Source organism: Amphiprion ocellaris, chromosome 2, assembly GCF_022539595.1.
Source record: "Amphiprion ocellaris isolate individual 3 ecotype Okinawa chromosome 2, ASM2253959v1, whole genome shotgun sequence".
Taxonomy (NCBI): domain Eukaryota; kingdom Metazoa; phylum Chordata; class Actinopteri; family Pomacentridae; genus Amphiprion; species Amphiprion ocellaris.
This window is the reverse complement of record NC_072767.1, coordinates 3,497,741-3,523,420: the sequence shown is the minus strand read 5'-3', so window position 1 is coordinate 3,523,420 and position 25,680 is coordinate 3,497,741. Positions and strand designations below refer to the sequence as shown.

The 25,680-nt window shown below is 39.1% G+C and overlaps 1 protein-coding gene across 1 annotated transcript in view; it reads left to right on the top strand.

Moving 5' to 3' along the window:
- insrb (insulin receptor b) overlaps positions 1 to 25,680 on the top strand; it is a 147,454-nt gene that overhangs the window by 80,787 nt on the left and 40,987 nt on the right. Inside the window, exons 3-4 of the mRNA XM_055017494.1 lie at positions 20,811 to 21,019; positions 22,323 to 22,456. Coding sequence (XP_054873469.1) covers positions 20,811 to 21,019; positions 22,323 to 22,456 — 343 coding nt within the window. The remainder of the gene's footprint in view (positions 1 to 20,810; positions 21,020 to 22,322; positions 22,457 to 25,680) is intronic.

Below are 25,680 nucleotides of genomic sequence, written 5' to 3'. Positions count from 1 at the left end.
AGAGACGCCCCGTGAATTCCTGTACAAGGAGAGAAAAACAGGCCTGGGGGAGGGGTGTTGTTCAGGGATCGGTGTCTCAGCGCTGCTCCTCTCCTCGGACTCTTCAATCTGTGTGGTTGGTCGGTGATATTTTGCGAATTGTTTCCCTCGTCGTGGCCTCATGCTGCTCCTCTTCAGCATCACGCCGAGGCTTTTCTCTCCCTTCCTTCCCCTTAAAGCCTCTCCCTCCTTTGCATCTGTCTCTGCATTCAGTTGAATATCTCCTGCCTCCCTGCATCCTGGCTGGAAACATGTCAGGGCTCAGAATACAACCAGCATCTTTTTACATCACTGGAGTAAAAAATCATGTTTGGATTGGACTCAACAACAAAAATTAGCAGCTTGCATCAATCTTTTTGGGTTACAACAACTTCTAGATATATTATATTCAACTATTTAACTGTAATGAATTAGCTTTGCCTCTACAAGCAAAGATCTTTTTAAATTATATCTTAATTAATTCCCAATAACTCTGTATTTATTGTTAATAACAGTATTTGCACTGAACTAGTTCACTGTAATTTTGCACTTGTTCACTTTAAATAGCTTCTTTTACTTTATACTATACTTTATATTATACATCTATTTTACATTATTATATAATTATCATTCATCTATAGCCGGACATTATAGTTTAACCCTCGTGTCGTCCTGCAGGTCAAATTGATCCGTTTTAGAGTTTGAAAATGTGGAATAAAAATGTATTTTCACAGTTCACAGTCATTAGTAGCACAAACACAAGTTTTTAGGTTGATTTTTTTTTTAATTAAGTTGTTTCAACTAGTGCTGCAACAGTATTTTAAAGAAATGTTGACATTTTGTGTACTTAATTACTATAATTTGAGTTTTTAAGTTTGCAGATTTTAAAAAACTAAGTTACTCCAATGGTAAGAAGCTAGAAGAGAGGATTTTAACGCTTTAGTTGCCTCAACTTGAATTGTGTAATTCAACTAACGCAAAAATTTGAGTTGAAATTCCATAAAATATTAAGTTGATGCAATGTTATTACATAAACAACCAATCAAAGCAATATTTGCAGCTTTAAAGATTCATCTAAACCAATTAAAATGCATTTAATTAAGCGGTAGCAATGGCTCCACTGCATTATTTCTAAGAGTTTAGGTCGCTGCAGTTTGTTGCGACTTTGCTAAACTCTACCTCTGCCGCTTCCGTACGTTTAAAGCCGCTGTGTGAATGTGCTGAGGAACACATAATCCTCCCTCGCTCTCCGCTCGACAGTTAATAGTGTGTGCTTACAGCAAATCTCTTTAGTCTGGCAGTTATTGGAACTAAGATTTTAATTAGGGGAGGTTTTAGAGCCACGCACGCTGCATTAGCATTACAACGGGGGCATGTTTGAGGGGTGCACAGGCAGGAAGACACTGAAGCAGCATCCTCACCAGCTGACAGCTCATAAACTCGTTATGCTGCTTCCAGGGAAGTGATGAAGGATTTGTGCAGCCGCTCTCACCATTCAGCTGTAATGTAGCATTTTAGCGCTTTTTTCAGGTATTTCCAGGCACCTGATCGCACCTTTTGTTGCCAGAAATATGTCCTGATGTGCTGCGATGATTGACTGAATCATGTCAGCGCCTGTCACACGGGTTCGGATCAGAATTTGATCTAAAATAGAGTCAGCTCCCGTCTGCTTTCGTATTCATAATTCAGGGCGTTGGCAATCCGACCTACATACCTTTGATTGTTCCGATCTTATTCTGCCTGTTGTAGAGTTGATTTATGAGGGCTTTTTAGTCAGAATTCAGCCAAAAATCTAAATGACAGCAGCTTGGAAATCTGCATGTTGTCACATTTCTCGTTGCTGAACAAATTTAACCCTCGTGTCGTCCTGCAGGTCAAAACTGACCCATTTTAAAATTTGAAAATGTGGGAAAAAATATTTTCACAGTGAAACTTCTGATGTCCACATTTTCAACATTTTTGGGAAGTCTTTGAAAATTTTTTGGTGGAAAAAAGAAACGTTAAAAATGTTTCTTAAGAACATTCACAAAAAAATCTACAAAAATCCAGCAAATTTCACTGGATTTTGGTTGATTTTTATGTGAATGTTCTGAATGGAATATTACAAATTTTACAGATATATATGGAATCACTTTAGATATTTTTAGGATTTTTTTGGAAGATTTTTACTAATTTTTTGAAAACATTTACAAGAATTTTCTTGCCAAATTTGGGGGATTTTTTTAAATAAAACTTTTAAGGGAAACTTTTAAGGAATTATTGAAATTTTCTTCCTGAAGGTTTTACAAATTTTCAGAAATTTGGGGAATTTTTTTGCAGAATTTTTTTCAGACAAGGAAACAATATCTTTGGTGCCTGTAAATGAGGACAACAGGAGGGTTAAAGTTAATTTTGTAAATCTGCTTTAAATTTCATTCGTTTTTGAAGCCAGTGTCAGTTTCAGTCCCCCCAGTGCTTCCAGTCGAGGACAAAAGAAACCAGTACCAGATGTGATCCGACAGATCGAGGACCAAACAGAAGCGAACACATCTCCTGGTTTCCCCTCGAAGGAGTCCAAGTCTAAGTTAGCACTGTTTTGCTTGTGACTAACGCTCTCCGTGGTCGCTCCCTGCTCGCCGGCTCAGGAGACCCCGGCTGGTCCACTCGGCTGTTTTCTTTGGCCATCGATTGTTGCTGATGGAAAGATGCTCTTGGTGAGGTCAGACCAGGGCTCGGAGTGAACCTCTGAAGGATGACGGAGCTCGATAACCGCAGCTCCGTGGCGTCTATTCTAGCAGGCGAAAATATTATGGTCGCTGTATTTTAGATTTTATTACCCGACGAGCGGCTCTTGAATCCCATTTTAGCTTCTTAATCAGATAATCACTGTTTTTTGTCCACATCTGAGGAGTTTTTAGACTTGGCAGAACATTGTGTAGCTGACATTAATCATAGCTTCCCACCTGAAGCCTCAGAATCAGCAGATTTTTTTTCCGTGCAAAAACTTTTTTATGAAATGACGATATTAGAACATTATTTTGCCACGGAAGGAATCATGACTGTTAAATGATTCTGGTATCAAATGTGTGTAAAAATGATCCTTTCACTGTGTAGATCTTGTTCAGACCAGCCACTTATCACACATGCTGATATGAGCCTTGAAAGTTTACCCAGAATGCACTTTTTCAGGTTTTCTCCAGGCCCATATCATCATACCACCACCTCCGTGCTTCACTGTCAGGACTATGCATTCACTGTGGTACTACTGGTCATAATACTTTGAGCATCAGTATTATGGGATGTATCGTAGACATAGATACACAAATTTTCTTGCCAATTTTTTTTTCTTCGAAATTTGGGGGATTTTTAAAAAATAATACTTTTAAGGGAAAACTTTTTTGATGATATATTTTCACAGTGAAATCTTCCACATTTTCAACATTTTTTGAAAATTTTTGAACATTTTTTGTTGTAAAAAAAAGAAATCTTAAAAAAAATGTTTCTTTAAGAACATTCAGAAAAAATCTGCCAAAATCCAGTGAAATTTGCTGGATTTTGGTTGATTTTTTTCTGAATGTTCTTCAAGAAAATATCAGAACTTTTACTGATATATATGTAATCATTTTAGATATTTTTAGGATTTTTTGCAAGATTTTTACTCATTTTTTTTTTTAATTTCTTGCCAAATTTTGAGGATTTATTGATTTTTTTTAAATAAACTTTTTAGGGAAACTTTTAAGGAGTTGTTGGAATTTTCTTCCTGAAGGTTTTACAAATGTTCAGAAATTTGGGGCATTTTTTTGCTGAATTGTTGGATTTTTTTCAAACAAGGAAACAATATTTTTTGGTGCCCGTAAATGAGGACAACAGGAGGGTTAATTCAAGCAGATACTGCTGATTTCTAAATCCGGTTTGACGTGCGGAGGCTGTGGTGTTGTTGCCGGGGTCGAGGGCCAGGAAGGGAGCGTCGCTCGACTTAGAACAAAAGAACGATATTAGAACGTCACGTGTGTGCAACATGTGACCCGTGTGCTGCGTTTGTGTATCGTGAGGGAATGTGTGTGTGTGACCCTCAGCGACAGGCTGGTTTCTCTCAGTAATGATGGAGAGTTTCCTCTTTCCTCCTTCCTGAGGCCTGCTGGGACACGAGGCGGGCGGAGAGAAGCTAACGTGGCGGCTTCACATTATCTGTAGCTTTATTTCATGCAGCTTCTTCTTTTTTTATTTGCTTCTATTGCAAATCCGTGCCGTCTCCTGACGTTTCTGATATTCTGACGCTTCACCGTCTTCGCTCAGACTCGACATCTGCAGCCTCACGGTGCTGTTTGTGTTTCCTCTGCTCTGGATGGATGCGTATTTGTGTGTCTGCTCAGTGCGATGCTGTGAATATGAAATAGGACAGCTGGCATCTGCACTGCAGCCGTCCCTCCCTGTAGCTCCACAGAGAGCCGGCCGGCCGAGACGCCGAGCTGGAAGTTTTTTCTATCGGTGTGTGTTCAGGAGGACGAGGGTTACGTTTGCTTGCGTCTCCTCCTTTGTTTGCGTGGCTTCATTTGCCTGTTTGTTCTGCTTTTCGGCTTCTGGGAGGATGTGTTTGTGTTTACCTGCCGAAGGTCCGCATGCGTGTTTGTCTTCACGTTCGGCCGCATGCTTTGTTGCGACGTCTTAACCCTCCTGTTGTCTTCATTTATGGGCACCACAAAATATGGTTTCCTTTTCGGAAAAAAATCCAAAAATTCTGCAAAAGAAATTCCCCAGATTTCTGAAAATTTGCAAAACCTTCAGGAAGAAAATTCCAATAATTCCTGAAAAGTTTCCCTTAAAAGTTTTATTTAAAAAAAAAAAAAAATCCCCCAAATTTGGCAAGAAAATTCTTGTAAATATTTTCAAAAAATGTGTAAAAATCTTTCCAAAAAATCCTAAAAATACCTAAAGTGATTCCATATATATCAGTAAAACTTGTAATATTTTCTTTAAGAACATTCACATAAAAATCGACCAGAAGAAAGATTTTTTCTTTCTTAAGAAACATTTTTAACATTTTTTTTCCACCAAAAATGTTCAGACATTTCCCAAAAATGTTGAAAATGTGGACATCAGAAGTTTCACTGTGAAAATAGATTTTTTTTTTTTCCACATTTTCAAACTTTAAAACGGGTCAATTTTGACCCACAGGACGACACGAGGGTTAAACTAATCAATTGGGCTGATCAATGCATTGAGCCACTATTTAAATTCTAAGAGGAACACAAGCTGTACCAGCAGTCTGGCGTCCCAGATGACAGAGAGTCCTCGGACCACCTGAACTCAGAGACCCTGAAAGAGAAGAAAGGCAGAAAAACGGTGGAAGAAAAGAAAGAGCGAAGGAGTAAAGAAAGACGAGAGGAGAAAGAATCGGTGACAATCAGCCCTTTGATTAACATTTCCAGCGTGTCAGCTGAGGACACAGCGAGAGCAGTCTGACTTCTCTTTCTGGGGATAATATGAGGAGATAATGGGTCATTGAGGCAGAAAGGGAAGGCTTAAAAACACCTTAGTCATGACTGGGCCACCACTCAGCACCGCTGATTAAATTACCCACATGAAGAAGGGTATTTATCTGAGCACGACTACAATCCATAAAACTGCACTTAGGAGCGCCCAGTTAAAGATGTCAAATCGCCGTCTGCAGCTCTTTGTGTTTGTGTGTGTGTGTGTGTGTGTGGGGGGGTGTGTGTGTGTTTGTGTGTGTGCTGAGCTGGAACGCTGCACATGTAGAAAATATGTCGTTTAATTTATTCAGCCGTTTAATTTCCTCTGAAGCTGGAACTGCTGGATGGTTTTTAGCAGCCGGACCTTCTCTTTTTAAGCCTGTATTAGAAAATTATTCACAATCAGCTATTTCTTTGTACAATGATGTTTGTTAAAATATGAATTTATTAGAAAACTGTTTGACACAGAGTGAATCATGTCTAGAAGATGATTCTGGTGTCAAATGTATATATTTAAGTGGGTGAAAATATTCTGATCGCTCTAGTCTTTTTAGATTTTTTTTAACCCGACCAATGGCCGATCCAATTTTAGCTTCTTAATCAGATAATCACCGTATTTTGTCAACATCTGAGGAGTTGTTAGACTTTGCAGAACATCATGTAGCTGACATTAATCACAGCTTCTCACCTGAACCCTCAGAATCAGCTGATTTTTTAAATATTTTTTAATATGATGATATTAGAACATTATTTTGCCACAGAAGGATTCATGGCTATAAGATGATTCTGGTATCAAATGTGTGTAAAAATGATCCTCTGACCAACCACCTATCACACATGCTGATATGAGCCTTCAAAGTTTACCCAGAATGCACTTTTTCCAGTTTCTCCAGCATCATATCATCATACTTCCACTTCCGTGCTTCACTGTCAGGACTATGCATTCACTGTGGTACTACTGGTCAGAAAAGACATTAAAGGACCATAAACAGACACAAAACAACAAGAAAAAGTTGCACAAAACGACCACAAAGAGACACAAAACCACCCCTAAAGTTTACCCAGAATGCACTTTTTAAAGTTTTCTCTGTTGAATTATCAGAAACCAGAAACACATCCAGGGAACCAATGATTGTTTCTAGGACTCTATGTCATTAAACTGCTGCAGTTTTACTGTTCAAACTACGACACATCCCATAATACTAATGCTCTAAGTTGGTTATGATTTCATTCTGGGCATTATTCTGAACTGTTTTAAGTGATTGTGGACACTTTTTTTGGGCCATTTTGCTGAATTTGTAACAAATTTAAGACAGGATTTGAATAATTTTGGTCAATTTTCAAGTAATTTTGGACAAACTATGATTCATTTTGGACTCAATTTTGCCCACTTTTTTTTTTATTTTGAGGTATTTTGGATAATTTTCTATGACTGTGATAAACATTAAACTGCTGCAGTTTTGTGTTTAAACTATGATACATCCCATAATACTGATGCTCACAGTTGGGTGTAGAGAGAATCCTGATGCTCTAAAACATGGTTTGGGCTTCAGATTGTGGCACCTGGAGTGGATGTTAAACTGATTTGGTTGCAGTTATTCACAGAACTCAAATGTGATTTTCATCCCTGAAAATTTTATATTCTTATCTTCTGTACTTATAAAGTTATGAAGCTCAGAAAAGCTGGAAAAAGTCAATTAACAAGCACACAATTTCAATAAAGTGGAATAAATGCGGCTATTTATGAATGATTATTAGCGTAAACACAAGTATTTGAGGTAATTATTAGTGAAAAAAAAAATAAGTTGCCCCAGCTAGTGTTTCCGCATTGTTTAAAAGCGATTTTTAAATGTTATTTACTTGATTATTTTAAAAAATAAGTTATTTTTAAGTCCTACAAATGTCATGCGTCTATTCGCTGTACTGATAAAGTTCTGAGGCTCAGAAATGCTAGAAGGCGAATTTAAAAATGCAAAATTTTTAACCCATATCTCTGTGCTTTCAGAGCCTGTAACTCTGAAACTATTCATAGTATGAAGGTAAAACTTCCCCTGGGTTCATTAAACATACTGAAGTTATTGTTCATTAAAAATCAGCTGATTCTGAGGAGGTCAAGTTGAAGTTTTTAACCCTAAAACTGAATTATTCAGACTTGATTTTCTCGATTAACCCTCCAAAATATTGTTTCCTTGTCTGAAAAAAAATCCGAAAATTTAAAAAATTCCCCAAATTTCTGAAAATTTGCAAAACCTTCAGGAAGAAAATGTCAATAATTCCTTAAAAGTTTCCCTTCAGAGTTTTTTTTTTTTTAAAAATCCCCCAAATTTAGCAAGAAAATTCTTGTAAATATTTTCAAAAAATTAGTAAAAATCTTCCAAAAAAATCCTAAAAATATCTGAAGTGATTCCATAGATATCAGTAAAACTTCTAATATTTTCTTGATGAACATTCACAAAAAAAATCAACCAAAATCCAGCAATTTTCGCTGGATTTTGGTGGACAACCCGGTGGTCAGAACATTCAGCTCAACTCCATCAGACATCATCTGCAGAAGACCGTTTGACTCTGATCGTGTCCCCGTCTGGTCCACATGCTTTGATTCATGCGTCTCTGGGCGTCTCGATGAATCACGGAGCGGCTGCTGGACTCGACTGTCTGCAGGCTGTTTGCTGATGAAGAATCCTCCTCCTCTTCATCTTCCTCTGCTGCTGCTGCTGCTGGTGTGTGTGTGTGTGTGGGTGTGTGTGTGTGTGTGTGAGCGTTTATGAGTGATTCTTTGCGGTGGCGATGTGAAGGAGAATCATGAGGCCGGTGATGCAGGTGTCTCGCTCTGTAGATGGATGTCCCGCCGCCGCCTCCCTCCATCACCGTCCCTCTGTCGTCAAACCGTCCAGTCAGCAGCCGGCCGGACCTCCGCCTGCTGCCTCTGCTCCTGATGTTCTGCCTTTGGAGAAAGAGAATCTGTGTGGACGACTGCAGCAGCATAAATATGTGTGTTTGTCTTGGGAGAAAGTGCAGCCGGCAGCAAAATACTGAGGCTCTGTGACAGAATTACAATTGAGGTTGTGTACTCAGGGGGGCTTGAATGTTGGAATAGGACATGAAGCCTTAGCATTAGCACTAGTTATCTTGTACCCTGCAGCCCTGCTCTAGCCCCAAACTTCTGAATGTCAAATCAAATGGCTAAATCCCAAAAATATAGACAAGGGAAGGTTTCTTTGTACATACATGCAAAGTAAGTAGATGTATTTTCAACTGACATGTGGAATGTACGGACTCTTGTCCCTGACTCTTGGAATTATCTGGAAATAGCTGCTAATTTGTGTGACTTGGACTGGGACTGTGTGTCAGGTTCAGTTTGTCTTTGTGAATGTTGAACAGAGGGCCGTGTGCCATTCTGACAGAGCACCTCACTCGTGGTCCCTCTTTGCTACCTTCATCTACGCTTGTTTTTCAGGTACATAGTTTTAGGACAGAGACAAAAGCCACGTTTAAACAGCAGAAACTGGCCCATCTTTGTCCTGCATGTAGCTCATAGGAGAGCAGGAGGCAACTGATGCTGTATTTTTTCATGGTCTTCATGAACGTTTTAGCATCGACTTTACTGCGTATTGCTAAATCAGCAAATGGCTTTTAACCCCTGCTGACCATTTGGTTCAAGCTTTTACCAATGTTATGCTTCCGAATTTAAAACATTGCCACATTATTTCATGTAAATGCTATGCAGATGTGCAGCAAAGTGAATAAATTGTTCGGTTCCCATTTTGAAGTTGTCAAAGAATAGAAGAAAATCAAAAGAAATCGAAGTGCAGTGTACAATCCCTGTAATTTGTGGTTGTTTGATGATGTCAAACTAAGATTCTGGACTATGTTTTCCCTGCAGTATGTTCACAGGATATCTTTTTAATTTATATTTTATCAGAAAAGCATCATTGAAACTTATCCATATGCCTTATGGATTTGCATAGCATTAACATGATTTCATGTTAATGCTATGCAGATGTGTTTGTCAGCTTGACGTACTAATAGACACGGAGGAGGAGGCGGGAGAAGACGGATCTGTGGGGAGGATAGTAGCACTGGAAGTGTTGTGGGGAGAGGAGGAGAATCAGGGAGTGGCCAGGAGATTTATCGATCTGAGCATCTGTAATGAGATCTGGTGGCTGTGGCTCGGCCGACCGGCAGATTTGTCACCTGGGGCTAGACAGTGGTGTTGGGCGGCACGGGAGGAGAAGGGAAATAAAAAGGGCCAGAGGAGGGTCAGGAGGAGACAACGAGAGAGGGGAAGGAGCTTAGAGCGACGGGGAGATGAAGGCGGCGAGGCTCCACGATGAAAAGACGAGACACAAACGATGACTAGAGGGGAACCTAAGAAAACGCCTGTTGGGAGCATGCGGCTAATTACTGCAGACAGGCTATGTCTGGACTGGTCTCCATGGTAACAGGATGGGCCAGCAGGGCCGGCCGGCACACAGGAAGACACAGACGAGGAAATCAATGAGCAGACAGACAAAGCAGAGGGAAAAACACGCTCATTAAGCCACACTCACCATTTGATTTCTGTTTATCTGCTGCCTGTACGGCGGCGGCTCATGCTTGACCTCAAACTCTCAGGACACGAGACACGCAACACGCAACATGCTACTTCACCGCTCCATTAACCCTCCTGTCGTCCTCATTTACAGGCACCAAAAAATATTGTTTCCTTGTCTGAAAAAAAATCAAAAAAATCAGCAAAAAAATTCCACAAGTTTCTGAAAATTTGCAAAACCTTCAGAAAGAAAATTCCAATAATTCCTTAAAAGTTTTATTTTTAAAAAAATCCCCCAAATTTGGTTAAAAAAAATTCTTGTCAATGTTTTCAAAAAATGAGTAAAAATAATAATAATAATAATAATAAATTTTATTTATAAAGCGCTTTTCCAAAAGCTCAAAGACGCTGTACATAAAATACAATAAGATAGAACAAAACAGATAATTAAAATCAGTAGATAGTAAACAAGTTCAAGATAAAATACAGAATCACTTAAGGAAAGCAGATCTAAAAAGGTGAGTCTTTAAAAGGGATTTAAATGTGGTGAGGTTGGTGCAGTCACGGAGGGCATGGGGGAGTGAGTTCCAGAGTGTGGGGGCGGCAATGGCGAAGGCTCTGTCCCCCCAATGTCGCCGGCTGGTCCTGTGCGGGATGGAAAGGAGGTTTGTGTGGGAGGAACGGAGATTCCTGGGGGGGGTGTAGGGGAGGAGCAAATCGGTAAGGTAAGAGGGGGCTAGATTATGGATGGACTTGAAGGTGAGGAGAAGCAGTTTGTACTGGATGCGGTGTGAAATGGGGAGCCAATGGAGGTTCCGCAGGACGGGTGTGATATGGTCGTGAGAACAGGTTCGGGTGAGGAGTCGGGCAGCAGAGTTTTGAATGAGTTGAAGTTTATTGAGAACTTTGGAGGTGGAGCCGAAGAGAAGGCTATTGCAGTAGTCAAGGCGGGAAGTGACGAAGGCATGAATGAGGGTTTCAGCGGCTGAGAAGGAGAGGAAGGGGCGGAGACGGGCGACGTTGCGGAGATGGAAATAGGCAGTTTTGGTGATCTGATTAATGTGGGGTTCAAAAGTGAGGTTGCTGTCAAAGTGAGGTTGCTGTCAAAAATCTTCCAAAGAAATCCTAAAAGTATCTAAAGTGATTCCATATATATCAGTGAAACTTCTAATATTTTCTTTAAGAACATTCACATAAAAATCAACCAAAATTCTGCGAAATTCGCTGGATTTTGGTTGATTTATTTTGTGAATGTTCTTAAAAAACATTTTCAACATTTTTTTTTCCACCAAAAAATGTTCAAAGATTTCCCAAAAATGTTGAAAATGTGGACATCAGAAGTTTCACTGTGAAAATATATTTTTTCCCACATTTTCAGACTTTAAAACAGATCAATTTGACCTGCAGGACGACATGAGGGTTAATGTCCAATAGCTGCAGCATTGGCAGGATCAAGTGAAGCTAGGTGCTGCCGATAAAGTGCATGTGTGCTTGTTGAAGCATAGACAGACACCGCAGGTTCATTAGCAGCTTTTACTCATAACATCCATACAGGTACTGCAGGTTTTCTTTTCTGTTTTCAGAGCTAGCGTTACAAAGTCACGACGTCTTGCTTTTTTAATGAGTTTCGGCAGCGAAAACAAAAGTGTTACTAGCGTTGGTTCTGGGCTGTATGGGGCCTTGTTAACAGCAGAAACAGGCCGTTTATATGTGGGGGGGGACTGACAGAACGCTACTGTTTATGTAAGGGAAGAACTAGACGTGTCCAGGCAGGTATGCAGATATGTGGAAGGGGCGTGATTGTTTGCATCTAGGAGAAGAAAATGTGCTTCTTTATATCTGGATGAATCATAGAGGAAATGAGGAAGAGAAACCAAACAAAGAAATATCATCTTCAAGCATCTTCTTTAAGTTTGAATGTCTCCAGACTGGAGAATATAGAACCGTGAGCTCTGTTCTCTTTCAACCACTTGCAACCATCAGTAACCCAATATAGTGTGAGTCATTTAGCCGACAGGACACACACAGTCTTTAACCCTCGTGTCGTTCTGTGGGTCAAATTGACCCGGTTTACAGTTTGAAAATGTGGGGAAAATAATATATTTTCAAAGTGAAACTTCTGATGTCCACATTTTCTACATTTTTGAACGTTTTTGGTGGAAAAAAAGAAATGTTAAAAATGTTTAAGAACATTCACAAAAAAAGCAAATTTCACTGGATTTTGGTTTATTTTTTTGTGAATGTTCTTAAAGAAAATATTAGAAGTTTTATTGATATATATGGAATCACTTCAGATATTTTTAGGATTTTTTTGGAAGATTGTTACTAATTTTTTGAAAATATTTACAAGAATTTTCTTTCTAAATTTGGGGGATTTTTAAAAAAAAAAAAAACTCTGAAGGGAAACTTTTAAGGAATTATTGGAATTTTCTTCCTGAAGGTTTTGCAAATTTTCAGACATCTGGGGAATTTTTTTTGCAGAATTTTTGGATTTTTTTCAGACAAGGAAACAATATTTTTTGGTGCCCATAAATGACAGCAGGAGGGTTAAAACAATGGAAAATCTCCTGTCAAGGTGGTGCCTCGTCCTCTAGTCTTCATGTCACTTTTATGTAACGTCCTTTTTTATAGCTGGAGGTTTTGTTGACCTGAATGCAATTTTAAATTCGTGTAAAACCGACATTTTGGTGATAACATACATGCAGCAGCAGCATAAAACTCTGATTGACTGTCGTGTTTCTGCGTATCGTCGCCTCCTAAATCCGCTGTGGTCAATAAAGCCGCCGTGACCCGGTGACACAAAGCAGCTGTAAACATCTCGGTAAACTTCACAGTTTCATTACAGAGCGATAAGTGTGTGTGTGTGTGTGTGTGTTGGTCTGCATAAAAAGTCCTGTCCAAACATTTACCGTTTTGGATTCGGGCTTCGGCGTGAGTCACCGTCGCTCTGTAAAGAGACACCGCCGAGCGTCACGGTCCTCATTGTCTTGGTGACAGATCCACAGGACGATATAAATAGAGCTGATGGAATGGGAGGAGATGCGGTGATAGTCCGCTTTTGGTTTATTATCCCTCGCTGTTATCTGAGCATTTACTTGATTTATTAGCGCCGATACTCAGAGGCACTTATAAGGAAAACGCTGGAGCTGATTTCAATAATGCGCCTTTCATAAAATCCAAAACAGTCCTTGCCTTGACTGGTCTTTGTTTAGCGCTGGTTCTCTTCACTGAGGGAAATTATTTCTGTAATATCAAGTCAGTTTTGTTTCTTTGGAAGCAGTTACCAAAATAAAAAGTGCCAGATAACGTTCGTACGTTTTGCTGCCAGTTTCAAGTTATTTTCATTCCATGGAAAAATGCAAACCAGAACATGCAGGAATAAAAAACCATGCAGGAATAAAGTTTGTAGCTGTTCACACAGACTGTTTAACCAAATTCTGGATTTTAAATGACTAAACCTGAACTTAAAGCTGCAAAATGTGATTTTAACGACATGTACAGACCTTCTGTGGTGTATCTAGACCACAAAAACATTTTGTTAGCATCACATATGTCCTGCAGTTTTGACTTTGACCACTACATGTGTTCTCGATTGGGTTAATTATGAAGGAGATGGGTTTTTTGGCACCATAAGCAGAAAACAGTCAACAACAGACATGATCTTTGACCTTGTGTGAAGGGTTCTGCCTAGAAAACCTACAACTCCTTCATAAACATCTAGCAAAGGTGCAAGTTTGGATTGATAAGTGTGTCTGTTTTATCGTACTACCATTGTTCCTCCATTGACCCATTCAGTTAATCTGACAGCATGTAAACATCTGAAAATGTCATGTCTGAATGAGGTCCGTGCTTTTTTTTCTGTCAAAGACTCAACAGAAATCTTACTACATGAAACCTGGTAGCATTTTTGTTTTAGCAAAACAAAACTAAAACAAAACTAGCAAAACAAAGGCTTGCCAAAAGTGATGAACTGATCAACAGACCTTTGTAATAGTAACTTACATGCAATTCGGTATAAATACATAACGTGCACATGCATAACACATGCGTGTGCTCAGCACAAGGTCATTTTTTATTAGAGTTCATCCATCGGAAATGATATGTCAACTGAGCAGCCTTGGAGGAGGACTGCGCTCTCTGAGTGCTCTTCTAGGTTACTAATGTTGGCATCATTTTAGCAGCCGGGTGTGAAAACAGACAGTTAAATGTGGGAAACAAGCACATCTTTCAAAATAAAACACTCTGCAGACTGAGTTTTTACTCTTTCTATGTAGCCAGGTACCAGTTTCGCAGCCCGGTTGGGGACCTCTGTACTAGAACTTATGCTATATCAATCTTTTTCAACTTAAAATACGTACAATCTGTGCAACATAGACGGTGATCTGTGCGATGTTAATACTTTTCTCAGTATTTCTACTCTTAAAAGAACCTGTGCATTACCACTGACATGCTGTTTCTACTACAAGTCCACACGGTGGACAAACGGTCGTCACATGACTGCTGTGTATTTGTGATTCAAGTGTGCATCGTTTGAATCACAAATACGTTTTATATTCCACGTCTGAATTAGTTTTTCTGTTTCATCACATTTACCTTAATTCTCTCTCTGCTATTAGTTTTATTTTGCCTGTGTTTTGTGTCGTGTACGTCAACATTAGTGTCACTCTTCCCTTGTATGTTTTTGTTTACCTCCCTCCGTCTCTCTCAGGGAAAATGTCTTCCATCAGAGCACTCGGAGCATTTATAGCGAAGCCTTTTGAAGCTCAGGACTCCCACCGTGGCCAAATATAGTAAACGTGAATCCGGCAGCAGTGTGTGTGTGCGTGCATGTGCTCTCTGGAGTAAACGGCTCTGGGGTAAAAACGTGTTTGTTATTGTTCCCAGCACTTTGCCCGTAGACAACACCGCCAATTAAAGGGGAGGTTTTTACGTGCCGAGGAACAGGAAGTGTGGCCGCGTGCTATTGGCTGCTCGGCACCCCGTCCCGTGGTTCCTTCCCTCCGGGGCCCGAGCAGCTCTTTGCTAAGGTAAACACGGCACACCTTCTGATCAGGCCCCTTACTGGAAGCCAGCAAATTATTTGAATGACACGACCGGGATTTTTTTTACATGTGTGTTTAGCTTAATGAGAGATAACTTCTCCAGGATGCTCCTTCCTCCTCCTCCTCCTCCGTCCTCTTCCTGCTGTTGTCCCTTCAGTCCAACCAGCAGAAAACAAAACAAGGCGTTGTATGAATGAAAGTGGGAGGGGCCGGCTGGCCTAGAAAGGCAGGCAGATAGAGGATAGATAGTGGTGCAGGGCCTGGTGGATGAATGAAGGCTCTGCAGCAGCTACAATGTGATCAAATGCACTGAATTGAATGCATTAGATGTGAAGCTGCTCCACCTTTGAGCTCCTTCTAATTCTTCTTCACCTGCAGCTGGGGGCTGGGGGGAAAAGAACCCACCTTTTCTTCTCCCCCCAGCCCCTTAGCTTCCTAACTGCGTCTGCCCCCTGTCTGCCCCAGCAAGGCCAGGGTTAACCCTGGGCGTCTCTCCTCCCCGACATGGAAGAGGCCATTGAATGGCTGCCTCCCCCAGCCAGCGAACACATTGGCTGAAGCCGAGGGTGGATCTGGGGCTGCAGCTGCTCTGCGGCGTGGATCGCTGAGCTGGCTGGATCTGGACGCCGTTCCCCGCTCTGAAATGCGACGCAGCAGACAGGAGTCGGTCAGGAGGGAGGGAGGCTGTGGCGGGTTTTTAGCAGCTCGTAGTAAAGCAGTGCAGCGACCCTGGCATGAACCACCACAGAACACAGTTTTTTTCTTTCTCTACGTCCTCCCTCTTCTCTCAGCCGTTATTGGTCTTTTCTTTACCCTCGTTATCCCCCCATCTCTCGCCGCCACCACCCCTTCTGTCCTCCCTGCTTTGGCTCAGGCAGCACAATGGGCAGCCCTCCCATACCGGAGGAGGGGAGGAGGAGGGGAGGAGGAGGGGAGGAGGTGGAGGGGAGGAGGAGGGGAGGAGGAGGGGAGATGGAGGGGAGATGGAGGGGAGGAGGAGGGGAGGAGGAGGGGAGGAGGAGGAGGAGGGGAGGTGGAGGGGAGGAGGAGGAGGGGAGGTGGAGGGGAGGTGGAGGGGAGGAGGAGGGGAGGAGGAGGGGAGGAGGAGGGGAGGAGGAGGGGAGATGGAGGGGAGGTGGAGGGGAGGTGGAGGGGAGGAGGAGGGGAGGGGGAGGAGGGGAGGAGGGGAGGAGGTGGAGGGGAGGAAGAGGGGAGGAGGTGGAGGGGAGGTGGAGGGGAGGAAGAGGGGAGGAGGAGGAGGGGAGGTGGAGGGGAGGAGGGGAGGAGGAGGGGAGGTGGAGGGGAGGAGGAGGAGGGGAGGTGGAGGGGAGGTGGAGGGGAGGAGGAGGAGGGGAGGTAGAGGGGAGGAAGAGGGGAGGAGGAGGAGAGGTGGAGGTGGAGGGGGGGTGGAGGTGGAGGGGAGGAGGAGGAGGGGAGGAAGAGGGGAGGTGGAGGTGGAGGGGGGGTGGAGGGGAGGAGGAGGAGGGGAGGTAGAGGGGAGGAAGAGGGGAGGAGGAGGAGAGGTGGAGGTGGAGGGGGGGTGGAGGGGAGGAGGAGGAGAGGTGGAGGGGGGGTGGAGGGGAAGAGGAGGGGAGGTGGAGGGGAGGAGGAGGAGGGGAGGTAGAGGGGAGGAAGAGGGGAGGAGGAGGAGAGGTGGAGGTGGAGGGGGGGTGGAGGGGAAGAGGAGGGGAGGTGGAGGGGAGGAGGAGGGGGGTCCTCGCGGTATCCTTGGCAGTGAGAGATCATGTGATGTCCTCACAGAGGTGGCATCCCACAAAGGCTGGCAAACAGTGCCCCCCCCACTGCACCTGTCAGCTGTTCAGCAGAGCCATGACCCCCCAGCACCCCAGTCTGGATCATTAGAGCTGCCTTTAGAGCATTTACAAGTCACGTTTCAGGGGAGTTTGTTCAAATCTAGAAGGTTTTTAGTCACATCAAGTCACTGTTATTTCTATAAAACATCCAAACTAACAGCCCATGTCTCAAAGTGCTTCAGTAAGATTAAAGTTATGAATTCATTGTAAATACTATCATGTTGTTGTTTTATTTATGGAGTGAACGTACCTGAGTAATTTAAATAGTAAAATTTAAAACCTGACAAATAATATATATATTTAGATATAAAATACAACTTACTACTATTCGTGCTATACTATTGTAAAGAAAAGTTTTAATAAATATTATAATAAATATTTTATTGATTCCTATGAGATAAACTTTTGACTATAACTACTATAAATATACATATAAACTCAACCTAATACATCTCAAAACATGAAGACTAAAATCATTTATTTATTCATTTATTTATTATATACATATAATATATTTTATTATATATGATAATAATATAATAACAAAAATACATTTTAAAAAATGTATTATAATGTACTATTTTATAAATTTACAATATATGAATAATAAATACAAATAAATAATGCATACTTTTATAAATGTTTCCGATCATTTATTTATTCATTCATTCATTCATTCATTTATTGTATACACATATTATTATATATGATAATATAATAATAAAATAAGAATAAAATGTTTATTATAGTGTATTAGTTTCTATATGTATACATGTATGTATACATAAATAATAATTACAAATAATAAATGCATAATTTTATATTTGTTTTGTATAATTTATTTATTCATTTAATTATTGTATACACATAATATGTTTTATTATATATGATAATAATACAATAATAAAAATAATGCATAATTTCATGTATGTTTCATATCATTTTTTTATTCATTAACCATCTACATTTAATATATTTTATTATATATGATAATATAAGAATAAAACTTTTATTAGTGTATTAGTTTCTATATGTATAATATACAAATAATATTTGCAAATAAATTAATGCATAATTTTATATATATCAGATAATGTTTTTATTTATTATATGCATAAAATATATTTTTTTCTGTATGACAATAATATAAAAATAAAAAACTTTTTTATTAAAATGTATTACTTTATATATATTGTATATCAATAATTAAGAAAAATAAAGAGTTTAATGTATATCAATGAGTTTTAATTGTATTTCAGATATAATAAAAAAATGCATAAATACATATTAGAAAACTGTATTATATACAGTATAATATGTGTGTTGTTTATTTTGTTTATATTAATTGTTTTTATACATATATTTATATTGTATTTTTTATATACATTTTGTGTATTTTTATAATTTTTTTTGACAAGTTTTTTTTTTTTTCCCCCTAAAACATCTGAGTAATTGACAGCAGTAAATTAGCATTTTGGCTAAAACAAACCAACACATTAACAGTGATGTTATTTAACGTCCGCTCATCCTGGAGAAATGATACAGAGATAATAAATAATCAACAGATTTCCTTTTATAAGGAACCAGGAGTAGAATAAAATGAACTTAAATCTGTTCTTTAACTTGCAGTTTTCCCCCTTGATTTGTGTTTTTCCCCTCGACGCTCTTTGATTCAGTTAACGCTCGATATTAAAGCTGACAGAAGAGCGAGAAACACGGTGATTAGCGCACAGTCATGGAGAGGAAGCTCAGTCGGAGGTCAAATGTGGACAAAATATTTTGCTGTTTTCCAACTTCAGTGGAGGATTAAAGATTGAAACGGTTTTTATGAAGTTCTCTGTACTTTAATGAAGCTGTTGTTGTTTTCTGAAGGTGAAAGCTGCTGATAAATCCACAAAGTTTAGTTTTTTAACCTGCCAATATTTCTAAAATTGAACTTCTAGCCTCTAACCCACGACTTCTTCTTTCTGTTTGCGTCCAGCCGGTCGGTGCAGATGATTAAAAAAAAGGTCAGGAGCCTGTATGAGGTGAGATGTAATGAGTCTCTGCCGGCCCACAGACGAAGGCGGTAACAGTTAATGCAGTTTTCCAATAGGTCAGATGAAAGGCTGACATGGAAGTAGCTGGGCTTGTTTCCATGGAGCTGCTGTCAGGTGTGAACTCTTCTATTTTAATGGATGTTATTTGGGAAATCAGCGGTTGCCCGGTTGCAGGTTTGCAGCTGGAGCTTGTTTGATTGTGTTCTTGGATGCTGATTAGTGTTTTCTTGTGCAAATTAGGCTAAAATGTGAGCCGACAGACCTCCAAATACAGACGTTTGCAGCTTCGCCGCCGTTGTTTGGACACTCTAGGTTCTGTTTTTGTGGCTAAATCTACGAGAAAATAGTAAATATCAAATCAGAAATCCACCACAGATTGAACTTCTCGTCAGGGTGGTTGTTCTTGTTTTCTCTCGGTGCAACAACACGTTAAAAAGGCAACGAGGAACCATAAGGCCCGGCGTGGGGAACACCTGCTGACAGTTCATGCGTGTTGTTGGCATTTAGGTTCACGTGTGAAAGTATAAACTCCAAATATGCATCCGGTCGCCTCGCCGTTCGCACGTCTGACCACACGGGCTCGTCTTCTCCCAACACGCCTTCTGGTTGTAATGTTTTGTGAGCTGTTAAATGGAGAATATGCCTCCGACATTCACTCACATGCGTTGCTTCTGCGGGATACTTGTGTGTTTTTGCGTTTGTTTCCAGATGCTCTCGAAGCCAACAGGGATCAAAAACACAATTTTCACACTCATAGTTGTTTGCAAAGTATGTTTAAGGTGCTTTCTAGTAAAAAAACAAGATTTCTAGTTAACCTAACAAGTTTAAATGCTGATGTTAACCCTCCTGTTGTGGTCATTTATGGGCACCAAAAAATATTGTTTCCTTGTCTGAAAGAAATAAAAAAATTCAGTAAATAAATTTCCCAAATTTTGGAAAATTTGCAAAATCTGTAAGAAGAAACCTCTAATAATTCCTTCTAAGTTTTATTTTTAAAAAAAAAAAAATCCCAGGAATTTGGCAGGAAAATTCTTGTAAATATTTACAAAAAATGAGTAAAAATCTTCCAAAAAATCCTTAAATGTATCAAAAGTGATTCCATATATATCAGTAAAACTTCTAATATTTTCTTTAAGAAACATTTTTAACATTTCTTTTTTTCCACCAAAAAATGTTCAAATATTTTGCAAAAACGTTGAAAATGTGGACATCAGAAGTTTCACTGTGAAAATATATATTTTTTTCTCCACATTTTCAAACGTTAGAACGGGTTAATTTTGACCCACAGGACGACACGAGGGTTAATACACCGCAGTGCGACTTATATGAATTTGCCCGAATAATTTAAATATTTAACATTAAAACCTTACAAAATGATATAAAATACAACTATATCTGACTGTAATAAATATTAAATCTGGAAATCTTTTAATTATGAGGATTAAAATGACTAATTTATAACTTAAGGAATCAGAATCAGCTTTATTGCTACATTGGTTTTCTCATAATTTGACTTTTAAAGAAGGATAGCGAAGTGTTATAAGTCAAATTTAAAACAAGAAGAAAACATTTTATGTATGTGAAGGTAATAAAACTTGCAGAAATGTGCAAAATTGCACAGTATGCAATGCAAATAACTCAAAATGTGCTAAATAATAATAATGTGATTTAAAAAGCTGTGTATTAACGTGCAATTATTGAGTCTGTATCGGGGTGGTTGGGAATCAAACCTGGGACTGCTGATCCACTGAACTCAGTAAATCCTCTATGAGCAAGCTTTTTTTTTTTTTTTTTTATTTTCCGTGTATTTTTTTTTCCTGTCCATGAAACTACTGTAAATCACAGTAAAACGCGTCTAAGTTCACCTGCAGACCTGACATTAAGCGCTTCTCTTCTCTTTTTGTGTCTTCCTCCAGTGTGTTTGGACAACTGTAAGCATGGAGCGTGCAGCCTGCAGGGCCAGTGCTGCCACGACCAGTGCCTGGGCGGCTGCTCCGAGCCGGGGAACGCCAGCAGCTGCGTGGCCTGCAGGAACCTGCAGCACGGCAACACCTGCGTGGAGAAATGTCCTCCCGGATACTACGTGTTCAGGGGCTGGCGCTGCGTCAGCTTCAACTTCTGCCAGGTTTGTAGCCATTACAGCTCCCCGGGTAATTATGTTAAAGTTAAGATAAGCCTTTATTAACCCGGGCACCAAAAAATATTGTTTCCTTGTCTGAAAAAAATCCAAAAATTCAGCAAAAAAATTTCCCAAATTTCTGAAAATTTGCAAAACCATCGAAGAAAATTCCAATAAATCCTTAAAAGTTTCCCTTAAAAGTTTTATTTTAAAAAATCCCCCAAATTTGGCAAGAAAATTCTTGTCAATATTTTTTAAAAATGAGTAAAAGTCTTCAAAAAAAAACCCTAAAAGTATCTAAAGTGATTCCATATATATCAGTAAAACTTCTGATATTTTTTTTAAGAACATTCACAAAAAAATCTGCCAAATCCAGCAAAATTTCTTTTGAATGTTCTTAAACATTTTTAACATTTTTCTTTTTTTCCCACCAAAAATGTTCAAAGATTTCCCAAAAATGTTGAAAATGTGGACATCAGAAGTTTCACTGTGAAAATATGTTTTTTTCCATATTTTCAAACTTTAAAATGGGTCAATTTTGACCTGCAGGACGACATGAGGATTAAAATAAAACAGTTTTTTTTTTTTTTTTTTTTTTAAAAGTACAAAATATTCATCATTCACAAGAGAGTATGGCAGTTTTTCAGTCTGCATCTACTGGAAGCAGAGCTGCTGCAGGTATTAGAATAGAATAGAATAGAATAGAATAGAATAGAATAGAATAGAATAGAATAGAATAGAATAGAATAGAATAGAATAAAACAGAATAGAATAGAATAGAATAGAATAGAACAGAATAGAATAGAATAGCCACTTTATTGTCAGCCAGAACATAGACTAGTTGGTGCACATTATGACTGAAATTCCGGTGCAACAAGCTCGCCTTCGGATTGATAAATACGAAAACTAACAAAAAAATTTCCTAAAAAACAATTCCAATATAAACATGTAAACAACTATATAAATATATATATAAATATGTATACATAAATATATACACACACACATAAATATATATATATATATATATCTATACACACACCTGTAGACATACAAATCCGTGCCTATTTATTTTACAGTGAAGATGTGGCATCAGTGTTGCATGTGCAGTGAAAAAAGTAGCAGCAGTGATGTATTCACAGTGACTACAGGTGCCCAGAAGGGTCATTTTGAGTTCAAGGGTCTGATGGCTTGGGGGATGAAACTGTTACAGAACCTGGCTGTTCTCGTTCTGATGCTGCAGAACCTCCTCCTATTGTGACTAAATTTCATGTTTTTTTATGTGTTTTGTTTGTTCTTTTGAATCCAGGAGCTCCACAATCAGTGCAAGCAGACGAAGAAGCTGAACCAGGACCGCGAGTCGGGCTGCTACGAATACGTCATCCACAACGGGGCCTGCATCCAGGAGTGTCCTTCTGGATACACCACTATAACCTCCACTACGTACGTCTGCCGTCTGCACACACACACACACACACACACACACACACACACACACACACACACACACACACACACACACACACACAGCTCTAACGCCACCATCAACACTGCTGCTCTGTTGATGGGGGCCTTCATTACATGATCAGAATGTAACCGTCGCCCACAACACGCCGTCCTACCGTCACCTGAGAAAAACACCAAACACACTCAATAACATTTGCACTGAGGAGATGGAGGCACCGGGACGTTGATCAAACAGAGGCGACCAGGTTTGTTGTTAGAACTGAAAGTCTCAGCAGCCGGGTCGAGAACAAACTGTTTAGAAAAATGAAAGCAGTCATGATAAGCTAAAGGCAGCGGAACTGTAGGGAGTCACACTTTTACCCTCGTTTTTTTTTTTTTTTTTTTATTGCCCGTCACGTTTTTTCCTCATTTTTCACTGCAACAAAAAGTCCTGCATCTCTATGGAAACAGCACCACCATGACTAGAAGGAGAGAGAACTCAGAAATACCCTCTCTGCAGCAGAACACAGTTAAAATGCCATAAAAAACGAAAGTTGAGTTTCTTGGATTTTGATTTTACAAAAATATTCAAACTGGAATCAACATGTCCACAAATATTACCAAAACTGGAAAAATGGTGGCTGTATGTACTATAGATATTTTAATATATTTCTGCTGTGCAGTAAAATCACTACAGCTAAAATGCCATAAATCTTTTTTTTTCTAAATTTGAAAGTTGAATTTCTTGAATTAAAACACTTGAATAAACATGTAGAACATTTTTCCAAGAGACTTACTTGTCTCTTTACTGCTCTGTGCAGTATACCACAGCTAAAACGTCATAAATCCTACAATAGAAAGTAGAATTTCTTGAATTTTTCATTTTACATACATTTTTAAAAACTGGAATCAACCTTTGCAACATTTTTCTAAGTGCACACAGGTGCTACCAATATTGTTTTGTTTTTTGATTATTATTATTATTGTTGCTCTATATTTTATATATATTTTTGCATTTTCAATGATGTCCTTACTTGCTTCTTTAATGTCTGGTGCAATATACCACAGTGAAAATGCCATAAATAAGTTTAAGAAGTATAAAACTAAAGTGAATTTGTTGGATTTTTCAATTTACAAAAATTGTAAAAATTTGAAATCAACATGTAAAACATTTCTCCGAGTGCACACAGGTGTTACTAATACTGGTTTATTATTATTAGTTTTATTATTGCTCTATATATTAGAGATACTTCTACATTTTCAGTTATGTCCTTGCTTGTCTCTTTACTGCTCACTGCAGCATACCACAGCTAAAATGCCATAAATCCTTAAAAAAAAAAAAAGACAAAATGAAAGTTGAATTTCTTGGATTTTTCCTTATCCAAAATTAATAAATCTGGAATTACCATATGCAACAACACAAGTGCCCACAGACTTTACCAATACTGGAAACCTAGTGGCTGTATATTCTATGGGGATTCTTACATTTTGAATTGTTTCCAAACATTGTTAAAATGTCATAAATCATATAAAAAGAAAAAATGAAAGTTTAACTTCTTGGATATTTTATTTTAGAAACATAATTAAGAAATTAATCAACATGTGAAACATTTTTACAAGCGCACCCAGGTATTACCAATATTGTAATTAAAAAAAGTGGCTCTATATATTCTAGATATTTGAACATTTTCGTTGTCCTACTTGTCTCTTTACTGCTCAGTGCAGTACACCACAGCTAAAATGCCATACATCATGAAAAAGACAAAAGCTGAATTTCTTGTATTTTTCATTTAACAAAAATTTAAAAAATCTTCAATCGACATGTAAAACATTTTTCCAAGTACTTACAGGTGTTACAAAGTTTGTAAAGAAAATGATTGCTCTATAATGTGTAGCTATTTGTACATTTTCACCTGTCTCCTACCTGCTCTATGTAAACACTGCCTGCAGTTCAGCTGAAAGGCTCCTTCATTTTTTACATGTGACTGTTGCTTGCAGCTGAATCACTCAGGGCTTCACGGTCGCATCGAGGAACACAGAATTTTTTTATTTTTGACAGAATTTGGTTACTGCTAAAGGTTTATTTTTGGCAATTTTTTGATTGAGACATGTAGATGAAAGCTGTTTTGATAAAATGTCCCAATTTTAAGCTTAGATTTTGTTGTTTTTCCTGAAAGTCACACATGATCAAACCCGCCGGTGGGTTTTTGGGTGCAGAGAGTTGAAGTGCATGTGTTATCCTGGATGTTTTATTTGCTCGTCTGTGATTTTTGACAGACTTTCTACAATTAACTATTCATAAATGCCACAAAATCAGACAACAAACATAAATAATCAGAGCTCACAAAGAAAATAAAAGCATCAGTGAGCCTGGATATGATGTCATTGTTTAAAAGCCTTGACCTGCTTTTATAAAAACTAAAAAACAGGCTTAATTTGCTGTCATTAGTAACGCTTCATAGTGTTCTCGTTTCAGTCGGAAGCTCAGTTGTGTGAGTCACAGAACAGACATCCTGCACCGTGAATAAACAAAAGGTAATATTGGTGTGATAAGTTATTAAATGGCACCAAATACAAAGTTTCCACAGAGGCTCCAGGCTGCGTAATTTCATATGCAAATAAGTCTGCTGTAAAATGAGTCCCTGGTGTTTTCACTCCGTCACCTTCTGTTCTTGGTGATTCTGCAGCTGCAGCCAGTCAAAGCCTCAGCAGACGGACATCACAGAGCAAAGAAGCATCCGCTTTAGGAAAGTTGGTGAACTTTTTTTTTTTTTTTTTTGGTGTTACGTGTAAAAGAAAAGGAGCACCAGTTCTATCAGAAACAGCATATCAGGGTGCAGTGGAGTGAAACGACGTGATTTGACCTTTATGCACCAAATAGCCAATTATTTTCCTATTGAATGGATTATTCAGCAGCAACCTGAAGTCGGCTTTAACGTCTGTCTGAGACCTGTTTACTGAGTCTGGGTGACTGACTCACATCAGCTCATTTGGTGTGAAACAACAAGAATTTCTGATTATTGTGAGGATTTGGTGGAAGTATTTCATGACAGGGTCTGGAATTCGAGGATAAATCAGCATTTAAGGCGGTTAGAGGTTAAATCCTGCAGCACCTTTATTGTAATTAGAATAATAACCGGCTCAAAACATCGGCCACGTGCCACACTGCCTGTCCAAAAAAAAAGTTGCACGCTCTAGTATTTCATTGGACCGCCTTTAGC